Source organism: Leucoraja erinacea, chromosome 37, assembly GCF_028641065.1.
Source record: "Leucoraja erinacea ecotype New England chromosome 37, Leri_hhj_1, whole genome shotgun sequence".
NCBI lineage: Eukaryota > Metazoa > Chordata > Chondrichthyes > Rajiformes > Rajidae > Leucoraja > Leucoraja erinaceus.
In genome coordinates, this window is record NC_073413.1 from 8740761 (window position 1) to 8758342 (window position 17582).

Below are 17582 nucleotides of genomic sequence, written 5' to 3' on the forward strand. Positions count from 1 at the left end.
GCAGACAAAAAAAAAGTTTTCCAGGAATAAAAATAAGTTTGAGGTAGACAAAAATGCTGGAGAAACTCAGCGGGTGCAGCAGCCTCTATGGAGCGAAGGAAATAGGCAATGTTTCGGGCCGAAACCCTTCATTCACATACAAGTAATTTGCCTTGGTGCTCCGCCCACAAGTAACAACATGACATACAGTGACAGTTACAGAAAACACTAAACATTAATAATAATAAAACATGAATGATAGAACACCATTGATCAAGCATGTGAACCAACAAAATACCAGATCAAAAACCGGACACTTTGTGCTTCAAAAACCAGAGTTTAAGAAATTAAACGCGACTTGAGGATTAAATATAACGGGAGAAAATTCAAGGGAGTCCCTTTAAGGGAGGAGAGGAGAGACTGGTTGAGGGAGAGAGAGCGAGGAGGCGCTTTGAATCGGAAAGGATTGACTCGGGCAGGGCGTTGGCTGGAGAGACCAGGCTGTGATCATCACGTCTTGTTCCCCACTAACTCTATCCACAGCAGTACTCGTTTTATCAGGGATCTCAGGTAAGCCCTCTGATATCTCACCCCTTTACACCCCCTCTCACCTCCACCCCCCTTTTTCCCGTAAGAAAACATTCCTTTGGGCGAAAAGAAAACTTTAAAAACAAACGTTTCCTTTGCTTTTGGGGAGCGCCAGTTGTTTGGGCGCAGGCTACTCTACTCTACTCTACTCTACGCCTTGTGTTCTGTCCGTAACTGGTTTAATTTTCGGGCAATTCTCCTCTGCTACAAGCGGGGCGGGAGATGACACCCCCTTAACCCCGGGACGAAGTGGGAGAGAATGGTCTTTTCAATGGGAGAAAGTGACATGCAGCTGTATGTGAGCGACCTAAATCTGCACTAAAGCGTTGGAGTTTTAAGTTGCAAACGGACCCCAACTTCACGTATATAAAGGACTTGAGGGTCTAATGTTTAACCAGTCTCTCCTCTTGTCCGATTGGAGAAAACATAATTTTCTATCTTAATGGGAATTGCAGGGGCGAGATTTGTATGTTTACGACGGTTTAAGGGAAAGAGTTCTTTATTTCCAGAGCGGTTTTGTAAACCTCCCCCACCCACGGTTAGGGATGAACGCGGGGGATCTAGACTTTAACACAGATGTTTTGAATCAGTTATGTTTTGTTTTTTTAAGAGTCCCTTTAGCGCTCGCTGCGGCAGGAATCTATGTATGTGTGTGTGAGAGGGGGAGAGAGAGAGAGAGAGTGTGTGAGTGGGTGTGTGTGTGAGAGAGAGAGAGAGAGAGAGAGTGTGAGTGAGTGTGAGAGAGAGTGTGTGTGTGTGTGAGAGGGGGGAGAGTGAGTGTGAGTGTGAGTGTGTGAGAGAGAGAGGGAGGAGAGAGTGTGTGTGTGTGAGAGGGGGAGAGAGAGAGTGAGTGAGAGTGTGTGTGAGTGAGTGTGAGTGTGAGAGAGTGAGTGTGAGAGGGGAAGAGAGTGTGTGTGAGGGGGAGAGAGAGTGTGAGTGAGAGTGAGAGTGAGAGAGGGGGTGTGAGAGAGGGGGAGAGAGAGAGTGAGAGTGAGTGTGTGTGAGAGAGGGGGGAGTGTGTGTGTGTGTGTGTGTGTGTGTGAGAGGGAAGTGTGTGTGTGTGTGTGTGAGTGTGTGTGTGTGTGTGAGTGTGTGTGTGTGTGTGGTGTGAGTGAGAGTGTGTGTGTGTGAGAGAAGGGTGTGTGTGTGTGTGTGTGTGAGTGTGTGCGAGAGAGAGTGTGTGTGTGTGTGAGAGAGAGAGAGAGGGGAGGGGAGGGGTGAGTAGTAACTGGAGAGAGAATGCCGTTTCACATTCCACGTTTCCTCTGTGTATTTCCCGTCACATGTGTGTGAATGTAGCGAGCTTGTCCCGCTGCCTGGCATTCCTTACACGTTGCCCGTCATTTTGCACTACTATTGTTTGTTTTTATGTGTGTGTCAACCAGCATCCGCAGTTCCTTCCAATATACTTACACATTGGAAGAAGCAGCAGATGCTGGTTCACTCCGAAGATCGACACACGTTCCTTCTCTCCATAGATGCTGCCTGACCCGCTGAGTGATATGGGGAGAAGGCGGGAACGGGGTACAGATTGTGGATGATCAGCCATGATCACATTGAATGGCAATGCTGGCTCGAAGGGCCAAATGGCCTCTTCCTACAATAGGTGCAGGAGTAGGCCATTCGGCCCTTCGAGCCAGCACCGCCATTCAATGTGATCATGGCTGATCATCCCCAATCAGTACCCCGGTCCTGCCTTCTCCCCATATCCCCTGACTCCGCTATTTTTAAGAGCCCTATCTAGCTCTCTCCTTAAAGCATCCAGAGAACCCGCCTCCACCGCCCTCTGAGGGATTGAATTCCACAGACTCACCACTCTCTGTGAGAAAAAGTGTTTCCTCGTCTCCGTTCTAAATGGCTTATCCCTTATTCTTAAACTGTGTGTGTGTGGCCCCTGGTTCTGGATTAAGATTTGGGCCAGCACCGCACATTAAATGGTTGTACTGGCTCGAAGGGCCGAATGGCCTCTTCCTGCACCTATTTCCCCCCATATGTTTTCTGTGTTTCTAACTAAACATTGTTGGTGGAGCTGGCATTGAGGATTGTATTTTGTGTGATGTTTTAAAGCCAGTGGTTGCTTTTATCTGAGCCAGGAACGTGTCTATCCCAGCACTGTGTAACAGCGAGGTCCGATGGACATGATAGAAGGGGCTGGGTGAGATTGGCCCGGCGTGACTGTGTGTGTGTGTGTGTGTGTGTGTGTGTGCGTGCAGGCTGTTAACTAACGGGCAGCTGCACGACAGAGGCCGGGTGTTCATATTACAGCAGGTGGAGATGGGGGAGGGAGGGAGTCTCGGAGCAGGCTGCAACCCACCGACCTTTAGTCCCAGTTAGTTGACCTCGCCTGTCCCGTGGGACATGCTCCCCTCCCGTCCCGTCCCGATACACAACAGACCGCACGTTTGTCTCTCTGCCTTGAATCCAGCTGTGGACATGAGGAACTGCAGCTGTTGGATTGCCAAAAAAATTACACAGAGACGCCTGAGGTTTCAGGTTTGGACCCTTCTTCGAACTCGAGAGTAGACAATAATAGATGCAGGAGCAGGCCATTCGGCCCTTCGAGCCAGCTCCACCACTCAATATAATCATCCCCAATCAGTACCCCGTTCCTCCCTTCCAGTAGGCCATTCGGCCCTTCCATGTGATCATGGCTGATCATCCCCAGTGGACAACCCAAAATATTGGGATGGGGAGATTGCAACCTGCACATGGTCCGTCCTGTTTCGATGAATGCAATCAACCTGGCATGCACAATCAAATAAGATCAAATAGAACGAGTTGTCCGACAGCTTTAGGCTGTGCACACGCTACAGGCAAGAAGAAAAAAAATCCTCGCATGTTGCAAAACATGCTTGGCGAATAACGTGTGCTTCTGAGTTTTTAAGAAGGAACTGCAGATGCTGGAAAATCGAAGGTAGACAAAAATGCTGGAGAAACTCAGTGGGAGCAGTAGCTGCACCCGCTGTGTTTCTCCAGCATTTTTTGTGTAAGTGTGATTCTGGTTCTGAAGAAGTACCCAAAATGTCACCTTTAGTTTAGAGATACAGCAGGGAAACAGGCCCTTCAGCCCATCGAGTCTGCACCGACCAGCGATCCCTGCACAGTAACACTATCTACACAAACAAGGGACCTGCACGTCTTGTGGAGTGTGGGGAGAAAACCGAAGATCTCGGTGGGGGAAGAAACCCAACACAGGTCACTGGGAGAATGTACAAAATCCGTACAGACAGCACCCGGAGTCAGGATCAAACCTGGGACCCGGGGCTCTGGTGCTGTTAAGGCAGCAACACTGCCTCTGATTGTGCTTCCTCTGTGCGACCTGCCCCGTCCCACACAGGACTGCAGGTTCCCGTCTCTGTCTGGAACCCAGCTGTGTGGACACGAGGAACTGCAGATGCTGGATTACAACAAAAAAAAAAGACACAGAGTGATATTTGAAAAGTGGCCTGATGTCACCTATTCCTTTTTCTCCAGAGATGTTGCCTTAACCTGCTGGGTTAATCCAGCTCTTTGCGTTCAACTTCAGTATAAACCAGCATCCGCAGTTGGGCAAGGCCAGCAGCACAATCAAGGACCAGTCTCACCCCGGCCACTCCCTCTTCTCCCCTTTCCCATCGGGCAAGAGGTACAGAAGTGTGAAAACGCACACCTCCAGATTCAGGGACAGTTTCTTCCCAGCTGTTATAAGGCAACTGAACCATCCTACCAACAACCAGAGAGCAGTGCTGAACTACTATCTACCTCGGACTATCCTTGATCGGACTTTGCTGGCTTTACCTTGCACTCTCCTAATTTGAGGAAGGACATCCTTGTGATTGAGGCAGTGCAGCGTAGGTTCACGAGATTGATCCCTGGGATGGCGGGACTGTCATATGAGGACAAATAGAAAAGACTAGGCTTGTATTCGCTGGAGTTTAGAAGGATGAGGGGGGGGATCTTATAGAAACATATAAAACCATAAAAGGACTGGACAAGCTAGATGCAGGAAAAATGTTCCCAATGTTGGGCGAGTCCAAAACCAGGGGCCACACAGTCTTAGAATAAAGGGGAGGCCATTTAAGACTGAGGTGAGAAAAAACTTTTTCACCCAGAGAGTTGTGAATTTGTGGAATTCCCTGCCACAGAGGGCAATGGAGGCCAAGTCACTGGATGGATTTAAGAGAGAGTTAGATAGAGCTCTAGGGGCTAGTGGAGTCAAGGGATATGGGGAGAAGGCAGGCACGGGTTATTGATAGGGGACGATCAGCCATGATCACAATGAATGGCGGTGCTGGCTCGAAGGGCCGAATGGCACCTATTTTCTATGTTTCTAAGTTTACCTTGTATCTGCCGTTCCTTCCCACACAATATAAATTGGAGATGAAGGGTCTCGACTGTAAACATCCTAATTCCTTCGCTCCGTAGATGCTGCATCACCCGCTGAGCTTCTCCAGCGTTTTTTGTCTACCTTCGATTTTTTCCAGCATCTGCAGTTCTTTCTAAAGGGCCTGTCCCACTTGGGCGACTTTTTAGGCGACTCTGTACTCTCCACAGGTACTTGACAGTCGCTGGCAGTCCGCTGAAAAATCGCCCGTGGGATAAGCCCTTTAAATATATATAAATCGGATGCTGTTTTTATGTTTTTCCAGATTTGCATGAAGTGTCTTAACTATTTTTCTACTCTCTGCAGGTTTACTTTTTGCGTAGAAATTGCCCACGGCCAACTCGGTGGATACAACATGCTGCTGTTACTGCTTGCCATCTTCCTCCTCCACCTTAGCACAATCATCTTCCTCATTATATCCACGGCTAACAGTGTAAGTGTGGAGCTCTTGGTTTCCCTCGCTCCCGGGAGACTCTGACACAGATGAAGTGAAGAGCTAGGGAGAATTCATCTCCCATCCCCCAGTTTAAAAGCTTCGGTATTTGTCACGGGTACAGTGAAAAGCTGGGTTTTCTCCGGGAGCTCCAGACTCTTCCCACGCTCCAAAGACGTGCAGGTTTGTTGGTTGATTGGCCTCGGTTTGTGTAGGATGTTTAGTTTATTGCCACATGTACCGAGGTACAGTGAAAAGCTTTCGTTCAAGTCAAGTCACATTTATTTATATAGCACATTTAAAAAAACAACTCTCGTTGGCCAAAGTGCTTTGCATTTGTTATAAGAATAGTATAAACAAACAAACTACATACATATAGCCCTCGCTCAGTGGACGTCAGGAAAGGCTTGGGAGTATAGATAACATTTTAGTCTTGACTTAAAGGAGTCGATGGAGGGGGCAGTTTGTTCTGATGGGAAGGGGGATGCTGCTGTTCCACAGTCTAGGAGCTGCAACCGCAAAGGCACGGTCGCCCCTGAGCTTATGCCTAGACCGCGGGATATTCAGCAACTCCAAGTCGGCCGATCTGAGGGACCTGGAGGTGGAGTGGTGGGTGAGAAGACTTTTGATGTAGGAGGGGGCAAGCCCATTGAGGGCTTTGTAGACATAGAGGAGGGTCTTGAAATGTATACGGAACCGCACATTGCGTGCAAAGACAATACATGATGACAGTCTAGCCGCCCACGGTGTAAAGGGAATAACGTGAATCATAGTTAGCGCAAGGTAAAGTCCAATCAAATATAGTCCGAGGGTCTCCAGTGAGATATACAGTAACCCAGGACTGCCCCCTAGGTACAGTGAAAAGCTTTTGTGCATGCTAACCAGTCAGCAGAAAGACAATACATGATTACCATCAAGACATTTACAGTGTACAGATACATGATGAGGGAATAACGTTTAGTGCAAGTTCAAGCCAGCAAAGTCCGATCAAGGATAGTCCGAGGGTCACCAATGAGGTAGATAGTAGTTCAGCGCTGCTCTCTGGTTGTGGTAGGATGGTTCAGTTGCCTGATAACAGCTGGGAAGAAACTGTCCTTGAATCTGGAGGTGTGCGTTCGTTTTCACACTTCTGTACCTTTTGCCCGATGGGAGAGGGGAGAAGAGGGAGTGGCCGGGGGTGAGACTGGTCCTTGATTATGCTGCTGACCTTGCCGAGGCAGCGTGAGGTGTAGATGGAGTCAATGGAAGGGAGGTTGGTTTGTGCGATGGTCTGGGCTGCGTCCACAATTCAATGCAGAAAGATTAAGACTGAGTGGACACTGCTCTCAGAATAATAGAAACATAGACAATAGGTGCAGGAGGAGGCCATTCGGCCCTTCGAGCCTGCACCGCCATTCATTGTGATCATGGCTGATCATCCCCTATCAATGACCCGTACCTGCCTTCTCCCCATATCCCCTGACTCCACTAGCCCCTAGAGCTCTATCTAACTCTCTCTTAAATCCATCCAGTGACTTGGCCTCCACTGCCCTCTGTGGCAGGGAATTCCATAAATTCACAACTCTCTGGGTGAAAAAGTTTTTTTCTCAACTCGGTCTTAAATGACCTCCCCCTTTATTCCAAGACTGTGGACCCTGGTTCTGGACTCGCCCAACATTGGGAACATTTGTCCTGCATCTAGCTTGTCCAGTCCTTTTATAATTTTACATGTTTCTATCAGAAACCCCCCCCTCATCCTTCTAAACTCCAGTGAATACAAGCCTAGTCTTTTCAATCTTTCCTCATACGACAGTCTCGCCATCCCACGGATCAATCTCTTGAACCTACACTGCACTGCCTCAATCACAAGGATGTCCTTCCTGGAATTAGGAGATCAAAACTGTACACGATACTCCAGATGTGGTCTCCCCAGAGCCCTATACAACTGCAGAAGAACCTCTTTACTCCTATACTGATATCCTCTTGTTCTGATCCTCTGGTTGTGGTAGGGTGATTTTCACCCTGTATGTTATGCTGACTATTCTCACCCTGTATGCTGTCTGTCTGTTCTGCCGACAGGTTTGGTGGAGCACAGACACCTACAGTATGGACATTTGGAAACAGTGTTTCCCTGGGAACAACACCTGTGCCCCTGTAGTCTATAAGGATTTGGATGGTAAGTACCATCACACACTGCCACTCCCTAGCTTTTTGATTTACATGCTGGTCGTCTCCTGCTCCCGGGACAGGTTTGAGTTTAGAGATACAGCATGGAAACAGGCCCTTCTGCCCACAGAGTCCATGCTGACAATCCATCACCGGTACATTAGCTCCATGCTATCCCAGTTTCGGATTGTACGCACTAGACCCGATTTGCAGAAGCCAATTAGCCTACAAACCTGCACGTCTTTGGAATGTGGGCCGCGGTAGAGTTGCTGCCTCGCAGCGCCAGAGTCCCGTGTTCGATCCTGACGGTGGGCGCTGGTCTGTACGCAGTTTAGAGGTTCTACCCGTGACCTGCGTGGGATTTCTCCGTTTTCCTCCCACACTCCACAAAGACGTGCAGGCTTGTAGGTTAATTGGCTTCTGTAAATTGTCCCTAGTGTGTAGGATAGACTTGGTGGGCCGAAGGGCCTGTTTCCGCGCTGTTTCTTTAAACTAATCGTTCAAATCGGAGCACCTGGAGAAAACCCACGTGGTTGCAGGGAGAACGTACAAACCCCGTACAGACAGCACCCGTAGTCAGGATCGAACCCGGGTCCCTGCGACTCTAAGGCAGCAACTCCAATACAACTGGGTTGTATTGAAATGCCCGAGCATTCATTAGTATTTAGTTTAAAGATATAGTATGGAAACAGGCCTTTCAGCCCATCGAGTCCATGCTGACCATCAATCAATCGATCTCCCGTTCACACTAGTTCTGTGTTTGAGAAGGAACTGCAGATGCTGGAAAATCGAAGGTACACAAAAAAGCTGGAGAAACTCGGCGGGTGCAGCAGCATCTATGGAGCGAAGGAAATAGGCAACGTTTCGGGACGAAACGTTGCCTATTTCCTTCGCTCCATAGATGCTGCTGCACCCGCCGAGTTTCTCCAGCTTTTTTGTGTACCCACACTAGTTCTGTGTTATCCCACTGTTGCATCCACTCCCTACACACTAGGGGCAATCTACAGAGGGCCGATTAATCTGCAAACCCGCACGCCTTTGAGATGTGGCAGGAAACCGGAGCACCCGGAGGAAACCCGCCTGGTCACAGGGAGAACGTGCAAACTCCACACAGTGTATTTGCACTTTTCCCTTGCTAAATCAAGCGCTGCCTATCAAGCTTGTACTCGCTCTTATTTACAGCTCACTGTCCTTGTTCATCTTTCCTTCCCTTGCGCTTAAATCTGTCCACATCACCCTTTTCCAGCTGGGATTGTTTGTGTGTGTGTGTGTCTGTGTGTGTTTGTGCGTGTCTGTCTGCCTGTCTGTATCTGTGTGTCTGTATCTGTCTGTGTGTCTATCTGTCTGTGTGTCTGTATCTGTGTGTTCGTGTGTGTGTCTGTATCTTTGTGTCAGTGTGTGCATCTGCCTGTGCATGTGTGTGTGTTGTCTGCTTGTATCTGTGCATATGTGTGTGTGTGTCTGCCTGTGTATGTGTGTCTGCCTGTGTTTGTGTCTGCATGCATGTGCGTATCTGCCTGCGTGTGTCTGCATGCGTGTGTGTGTGTGTATCTGTGTGTGTGTATCTGCATGTGTGCATGTGTGTTTGTGTCTGCGTGTGCATGTGTGTGTGTATCTGCATGTTGTGTCTGCATGCGTGTGTGTGTGTATCTGCATATTATATGTCTGCATGCGTGTGTGTGTGTGTATCTGCCTGTGTATGTGTGTCTGCATGTTGTGTCTGCATGCGTGTGTGTATCTGCATGCGTGTGTGTGTGTATCTGCATGTTGTGTCTGCATGCGTGTGTGTGCATGTGTGTTTGTGTCTGCGTGTGCCTGTGTGTGTTTGTGTCTGCATGTTGTGTCTGCATGCGTGTGTGTGTGTCTGCATGTTGTGTCTGCATGCGTGTGTGTGTGTGTATCTGCGTGTGTGTTTGTGTCTGCGTGTGCATGTGTGTGTGTGTATCTGCATGTTGTGTCTGCATGCGTGTGTGTGTGTGTATCTGCATGCGTGTGTATGTCTCTAGACGTGACCTGGACATATGGTCTTTTTCAAGCTGACTCACTGGCACCACCTGCTGGTGAAATCAGGCATCCAGTCGCCACCCTCCACTTGTCTGGGATCACTAGCATGACACGTGTTAGTGGTCACAGGCTAAAGTTAGTTCGTGGTCACAGGCAAGAAGCTGTTGTCTTGTCTCTGCACACTAGCTTGTTCCGGGATTTGCAGGAATAACGCTCTACACTCTTCCCAGCTGGATGGTAACCTCCGCTGTGTCTGGCCCTCATGACATTTGAGTTACTCCATGAATTATGTGTCTATCTTCGGTTCAAACCTGCATCTGCAGTTCCTTCCCACCTCATTACATCTAGTTTAGAGATGCAATGTGGAAACTGGTCCTTCAGCCCATCATGTCTGTGCCGACCACCGATCACCCGTACACTAGTTCTATGCTATCCCAGTTTCGTATCCCACACTCTAGGGGCGATTTACAGAAGCTGATTGACTAACAAACCTGTACGTCTTTGGAAAGTGGGAGGAAACCAGGGCACCCGGAGAAAACCCACACAGGTCACGGGGACCTGCAAGAATGTCCTTCCTCAAATTAGGAGACCAAAATTGCACACAATACTCCAGGTGCGGTCTCACCAGGGCCCTGTACAACTGCAGTAGGACCTCCTTGCTCCTATACTCAAATCCTCTCGCAATGAAGGCCAACATGCCGTTAGCTTTCTTCACTGCCTGCTGTACCTGCATGCTTACTTTCAGTGACTGATGTACAAGGACACCCAGGTCTCGTTGCACCTCCCCTTCTCTTAATCTGACACCATTCAGATAATAATCTGCCTTCCTGTTCTTGCCACCAAAGTGGATAACCTCACATTTATCCACATTGTACTGCATCTGCCATGCATTTGCCCACTCACTCAACCTATCCAAGTCACCCTGCAGCCTCATCGCAGCTCACATTGTCACCCCGCTTTGTGTCATCCACAAATTTCGAGATGTCACATTTTAATCCCTCGCCTAAATTGTTGTAAATATATATTGACCGATCTTGTCAACGCTTTCCAAATGCGCTGCTATAACATCTTTAACAATCGACTACCGATATAAGGATAACTGGTCTATAATTCCCCGTTTTCTCTCTCCCTCCTTTCTTAAAAAGTGGGGTTACATTGGCTACCCTCCAGTCCACAGGAACTGATCCAGATTCCAGAGACAATAGATGCAGGAGTAGGCCATTCGGCCCTTCGAGCCAGCATCGCCATTCACTGTGATCATGGCTGATCATCCCCAATCAGTACCCCGTTCCTGCCTTCTCCCCATATCCCCCGACTCCGCTATCTTTAAGTGTGAGAGAACATTGGAAAATGATCACCAACGCATCCCCGATTTCTAGATCCACCTCCTTGAGTACCCTGGGCTGCAGACCATCAGGCCCTGGGGATTTATCTGCCTTCAGTCCCAACAGTTTACCTAACACCATTTCCTGACTAATGTGGATTCCCTTCAGTTCCTCCCTCCCACTGGATCCTCGGTCCCCTAGTATTTCTGGAAGATTACATAGAAACATAGACAATAGGTGCAGGAGGAGGCCATTCGGCCCTTCGAGCCTGTACCGCCATTCATTGTGATCATGGCTGATCGTCCCCTGTCATTAACCCGTGCCTGCCTTCTCCCCATATCCTTTGACTCCACTAGCCCCTAGAAACATGGAAACATAGAAATTAGGTGCAGGAGTAGCCCATTCGGCCCTTCGAGCCTGCACCGCCATTCAATATGATCATGGCTGATCATCCAACTCAGTATCCCGTACCTGCCTTCTCTCCATACCCTCTGATCCCCTTAGCCACAAGGGCCACATCTAACTCCCTCTTAAATATAGCCAATGAACTGTGGCCTCGACTACCCTCTGCGGCAGAGAGTTCCAGAGATTCACCACTCTCTGTGTGAAAAAAGTTCTTCTCATCTCGGTTTTAAAGGATTTCCCCCTTATCCTCTATCTAACTCTCTCTTAAATCCATCCAGTGACTTGGCCTCCACTGCTCTCTGTGGCAGGGAATTCCACAAATTCACAACTCTCTGGGTGAAAAGGTTTGTTCTCTCGCTTGCGGGGAATGGCTAATATATTACTCCGCTGATGAGGGTCTATCTGACGAGGGGATTGTTTGTGTCTTCCTCGGTGAAGACAGAGCCAAAGTACTCGTTTAACTGTTCTGCCATTTCTTTGTTTCCCCATTATAAACCCACCTGTCTCTGGCTGTCAGGGGACCTACATTAGTGGACATGAGGCTCTCTGGGCTGCTGAGGTTTACCACTGATTGTGTGTTGCATTTGCAGACTGCCTGCAGGCTGTGCAAGCGAGCATGGTCCTCGCTGTCATCTTCAGCTGCTGTGGGTTCTTCGTCTTCATGTGCCAGCTCTTCACCCTGAAGATAGGCCACCGTTTCATCTTCACGGGGGTCTTCCAGCTCCTCTCCTGTAAGTCCGTGGGCGTCTTCGTCCGAGTGTGTGGGTGGCGAGCGCAGGCCGTCTCCGCGCCTTGCGTCCAAAGCCTCGCGGGGTAATTAATGATGCCTGTGTCCTTCTTGCAGGTCTGTGTGTGGTGATCGCAGCCACCATCTACACCATTTACTTCCACAGCAAAGAGCAGACTGGGTGGTATGGATCCTCCTACATTCTGGCCTGGCTGTGTTTTCCCTTGACCCTCATCAGCGGGGTGATATACGCCATTCTCCGCAAGCGAGACTAAACCTGAGAGCGAGGGAGAGAGATCGAGAGAGAGAGACCACTGCGAGGGGCTCAGCTGGGCCCTGAGGACGGTTCTTGGAGCCCAAACACGTTAAATTTTCTTTGAGCAGTTTTTGGATTTCCATTTTGGAAAAAGAGGATGGTATTTTTTAAAAATTCCTTCTTTGTTAGTTTTGTTTAGTTTAGTTTGGAGATGCAGCGCGGAAACAAGGCCCATTGGCCCACCCAGTCCCTGCCGACCAGCGATCCCCACACACCAACGCTAACCCACACGTGCACACACACCAACACACCCACACACACACCCACACACACCACCACACATACACCCACACACACCCACACACACCCACACACCCACACACACACACACACACACACACCCACACACACCCCCACACACACACACACACACACACACACACACACACACACACACACCAACGCACACACACATACACACACACACACACACACACGCACACACACACACACACACACACACACACACACACACACCCACACCCACCAACACACACACACACACACACACACACACACACACACACACCACACACCCACACACACACACACATACAAACACACACAAACAAACACACACACACAAATACACACACACCAACACACACACACACACACACACACACACACACACACACACACACACACACACACACACACACACACACACACACACACACACACACACACACACACACACACGGGGACCATTTACAATTATACCCAAGCCAACTAGCCGACAAACCTTTGGAGTGTGTGGGAGGAAGGCAGAGCACTCGGAGAAAACCCACTCAGGTCAGGGGGAGAATTTACAGACAGTGCCCCTAGTCAGGATCGAACCTGGGTCTCTGGTGCTGTGAGGCAGCAACTCTACTGCTGCACCACCGTGCCGCTCCATCTATGTCCCTTTTCCCCTCCCCTTGCCCATCCCCAGCGCACAAAAAGACATGGATTGGAAACGTTTGGAGGGATATGGGCCAAATGGGGCTTAATCTGGCCCCAAGAATCCAGATACCTTTTAGATAATAATTAATAATCATGAATACATTTATTAGCCAAGTATTCACATACAAGGAATTTGCCTTGGTGCTCCACCCGCAAGGTTCTCAAGCTATCTCCTGATTTATCGATTATCCCATAATTCCCACCAGAAGAAAAATCACATAAGATCCAGTATTATTTTTTTTAAATCTCTCTCCGGCCAGTTGCAATTAAAATCCTCCCAGTTTATAGTTGAATTTTGGAGTTTAAATCAATTTGGAGAAGGTGCAGCATTCCTATAGACCTGGCCAATGGGTTGGAAGGAAGTCATCCTCAATGATAGGAGGTCTTCGTATCTTCATCCTCCTGTTGTCTTGTACCCAACTCAAATTCGAGACAATTTCTATTTCAAACCTGCTACAAAGTCCATCTCCATCCTCAAGTCAGAGGTCTTGGGGTCTAAGGGATGGGTGTGGAGAGCGAGGGGAAGGTCAGATATGCCTCGGAGTAAAGACTACCATCTGCAAAGTGTATGCACTCCACTCAAGAGGGGTCCAATGGTTTTGGCTGGAACAAACAAAGCTTCGCAGATCCAAAGGACTTGCCCACCATCCAATGTCTGCGTTTCTCCCTTCGTATCTCCTATGTGTTTGGACTAGGTTTATCCCCGATGCCTAGTTTTATCATTTACCCTTTGCACTCCTCCTTGCCCTAGAGGCTTACACACGGTCACCTCTACAATGGGTCGGCAGGCAAGTCTAACCATTTTGCTGAAGGCAGACACACAATGGTGCAGGGTAACTCGCATGGGGGACAGGCAATATCTCTGGAGAAAAGGAATGGGTGGTGTTTCGGATCGAGACTCTTCTTCAGGGGAGATGGACTCTCACTCTCCTTGTTGCCTGACTCTCAGTCTGAAGGAGGGTCTCGACCCGAAACGTCACCCACCTGCTCCCTTTCCCCAGACATGCTGCCTGACCCGCTGAGTTACTTTAGCTTTTTGCGTCTGCCGTTGGTGTAAACCAGCATCTGCAGTTCCTTCGTACCCATCTTGCCGTCTGCTCATGGAGAATGGCGGGGCTGGTGTGAAAACTATTCTTCACTCTCTTCCCTGAGAAGATCTAAACAACCATGATCTTAGTCCTTGGGAGAGCAAGCTTGCAGCCTCTTCATTCATTGTGAAATGTCGTTACATCGTGCTTCAACCAGATTCTTTTAATAGGAATGATGCCCTGATTGCAGATACCTTGTGATTTCAAGCTATCTATCGATCTATCGATTATCCCATTTTTCCACCAGAAGGAAAATCACATAAGATCCAGTATTTTTTTAAATCTCTCTCAGGCAATTGTAATTAAAAACCTCCTAGTTTATAGTTTAATTTTTAAAAGTTAAAATAATGTATTTTCCACCTGGTCTCTCCTGGACCAACAATGGCTGATGCCTCTCCCACCGTCATGTCTTGTAGATGCTGTTTCATCCTGATGTATTCCTCAGTAAACTGTGGTTAGCTCTTGATTCATCTTCTGACTTTCTCTCCCATGTGCACGCATGTACACACATGTACACACACCATGTACACGCACGTGCACGCATGTACACACATACACACAGGTACACGCAAGTGCACACACTTGTACACATGCGTGCACACACATGCACACACACACATGCATACACATAGGTACATGCACGTGCACACGAGCACACACAGGCACACACCTGTACACATGCGTACACACACATGCACACACACACGCGCACACACACAGGCACACACCCGTACATGCACACGAACACACATGCACACACACATGCATACACACAGGTACACACATGCACATGCCCGTGCACACACACACACACAGCATACATACACACAGGTACACACACGCACATGCCCGTGCACACACACACAAATCAGTGTTCAGGGTAGTTGTCTAATGATGAGCTGTATTCGATGTGTATCTGTGGGGGAGGGGTGACCATTTTGACTTTTTATTGTATTACTGTTGCTGTATAAACTATTTTGGAAATAACAATATACTGATTTCCTAATTGGTGTTTTATCAATTGCCCGTGCAATGGTTGTCCAGTTCTCACTGTATTGCGAATGACACTAACTACACACCACGCTGACTTGGAAGGCTACGACTTGGACTTGGACGTTACCTGATGCACAGATGGAAGACCATCTGGATGTGCAGAGGATGTTCCCAGAAGTGGGAGTGCTTTGTTTGGAAATACAGCGTGGAAACAGGCCCTTCGGCCCACCGGGTCCGTGCCGACCAGCGATCGCCCGTACACTAGTTCTATCCCACGCTCTAGGGACAATTTGCAGAAGCCAATTAGCCTACAAACCTGCACGTCTTTGGGATGTGGGAGGAAACCGGAGAAAACACACACGGTCACAGGGAGAATGTACAAACTCCGCACAGACCGCAACCGTAGTCGGGATCAAACCTGGGTCTCTGGCGCTGTGAGGCAGCAGCAACTCTACCGCTGCGCCTCCCTGCTGCTCGGAAGAGTCTAGGATCAGAGGGCACAGCCTCAGAATAAGTGGATGTACCTGTAGAATGGAGATAAGGAGGAACTTCTTTAGCCAGAGGGTGGTGAATCTATGGAATTCATTGCCACAGACGGCGGTGGAGGCCAAGTCATTGGGTATTTTTAAAGCGGAGAATGATAGGTTTTTGATTAGTAAGGGTGTTACATAGAAACATAGAAAATAGGTACAGAGTAGGCCATTCGGCCCTTCGAGCCTGCACCGCCATTCAATATGATCATGGCTGATCATCCAACTCAGTATCCTATCCCTGCCTTCTCTCCATACCCCCTGATCCCATTAGCCACAGGGGCCACATCTAACTCCCTCTTAAATATAGCCAATGAACTGTGGCCTCAACTACCTTCTGTGGCAGAGAATTCCACAGATTCACCACTCTCTGTGTGAAAAATGATTTTCTCATCTCGGTCCTAAAAGATTTCCCTCTTATCCTTAAACTGTGTGACCCCTAGTTCTGGACTTCCCCAACATCGGGAACAATCTTCCTGCATCTAGCCTGTCCAACCCCTTAAGAATTTTGTAAGTTACGCAACAACAAAAGCTTTAGTTAAGTTTATTGTCACATGTTCCGCTGAGTTACTCCAGCTTTTTTTGGTCTATCTTTGGTTTAAACCAGCATCTGCAGTTCCTTCCTACACAATATAACATGTAGTCATGTGTAGTTTCAGTAGGAGCTCTTCCTCGAACTCACCAACTCCCTCTGGTGGCTTCGAAAGTCACTGCAAAAGGCACCTTTGATTTTAACCAGCATCTGCAGTTCTTTCTTACACTTGTTTTCATTAAAGGTTCTGCGTGTTCAAATTATGTAAAAGTATTGGCACCTCAGTGAATGCAGATTACTTTCGAATCTCACATCGAACTGACTTGGAAATGCATCACTGTATTTTCACCATTGAAGGAATGAATATGTTGAAAGCTAAAGAAAGCTTTTCTTGCCATAGAGGGAGTGCAGAGACGGTTCACCAGACTGATTCCTGGGATGTCAGGACTGTCTTATGAAGAAAAACTGGATAGACTTGGTTTATACTCTCTAGAATTTAGGAGATTGAGAGGGGATCTTATAGAAACTTACAAGATTCTTAAGGGGTTGGACAGGCTAGATGCAGGAAGATTGTTCCCGATGTTGGGGAGGTCCAGGACAAGGGGTCACAGCTTAAGGATAAGGGGGAAATCCTTTAAAACCGAGATGAGAAGAACTTTTTTCACACAGAGTTGGTGAATCTCTGGAACTCTCTGCCACAGAGGGTAGTTGAGGCCAGTTCATTGGCTATATTTAAGAGGGAGTTAGATGTGGTCCTTGTGGCTAAGGGGATCAGGGGGTATGGAGAGAAGGCAGGTACGGGATACTGAGTTGGATGATCAGCCATGATCATATTGAATGGCGGTGCAGGCTCGAAGGGCCGAATGGCCTACTCCTGCACCTAATTTCTATGTTTCTATGTTTCTAAAGCTAAAGTTACAGAGAAAGGTTGAATAAGTTAGGTATTTATTCTCTGGAGCGCAGAAGGTTAAGGGGGGACTTGATAGAGGTCTTTAAAATGATGAGAGGGATAGGCAGAGTTGATGTGGACAAGCTTTTCCCTTTGAGAATAGGGAAGATTCAAACAAGAGGACATGACTTGAGAATTAAGGGACAGAAGTTTAGGGGTAACATGAGGGGGAACTTCTTTACTCAGAGAGTGGTAGCGGTGTGGAATGAGCTCCCAGTGGAAGTGGTGGAGGCAGGTTCGTTGGTATCATTTAAAAATAA

The 17582-nt window shown here is 48.3% G+C and overlaps 1 protein-coding gene across 1 annotated transcript; it reads left to right on the forward strand.

The window, feature by feature from the left end:
- The first annotated feature begins 396 nt into the window (after window positions 1–396).
- LOC129713916 (peripheral myelin protein 22-like) lies at window positions 397–12541 on the forward strand. Its single transcript, XM_055663294.1, has 5 exons — window positions 397–549; window positions 5237–5363; window positions 7422–7518; window positions 11833–11973; window positions 12087–12541. Exons 2-5 carry the CDS (start codon window positions 5286–5288, stop codon window positions 12242–12244), a joined length of 474 nt encoding a protein of 157 aa, XP_055519269.1. The 5' UTR covers window positions 397–549; window positions 5237–5285; the 3' UTR covers window positions 12245–12541.
- The last annotated feature ends 5041 nt before the right edge of the window (window positions 12542–17582 follow it).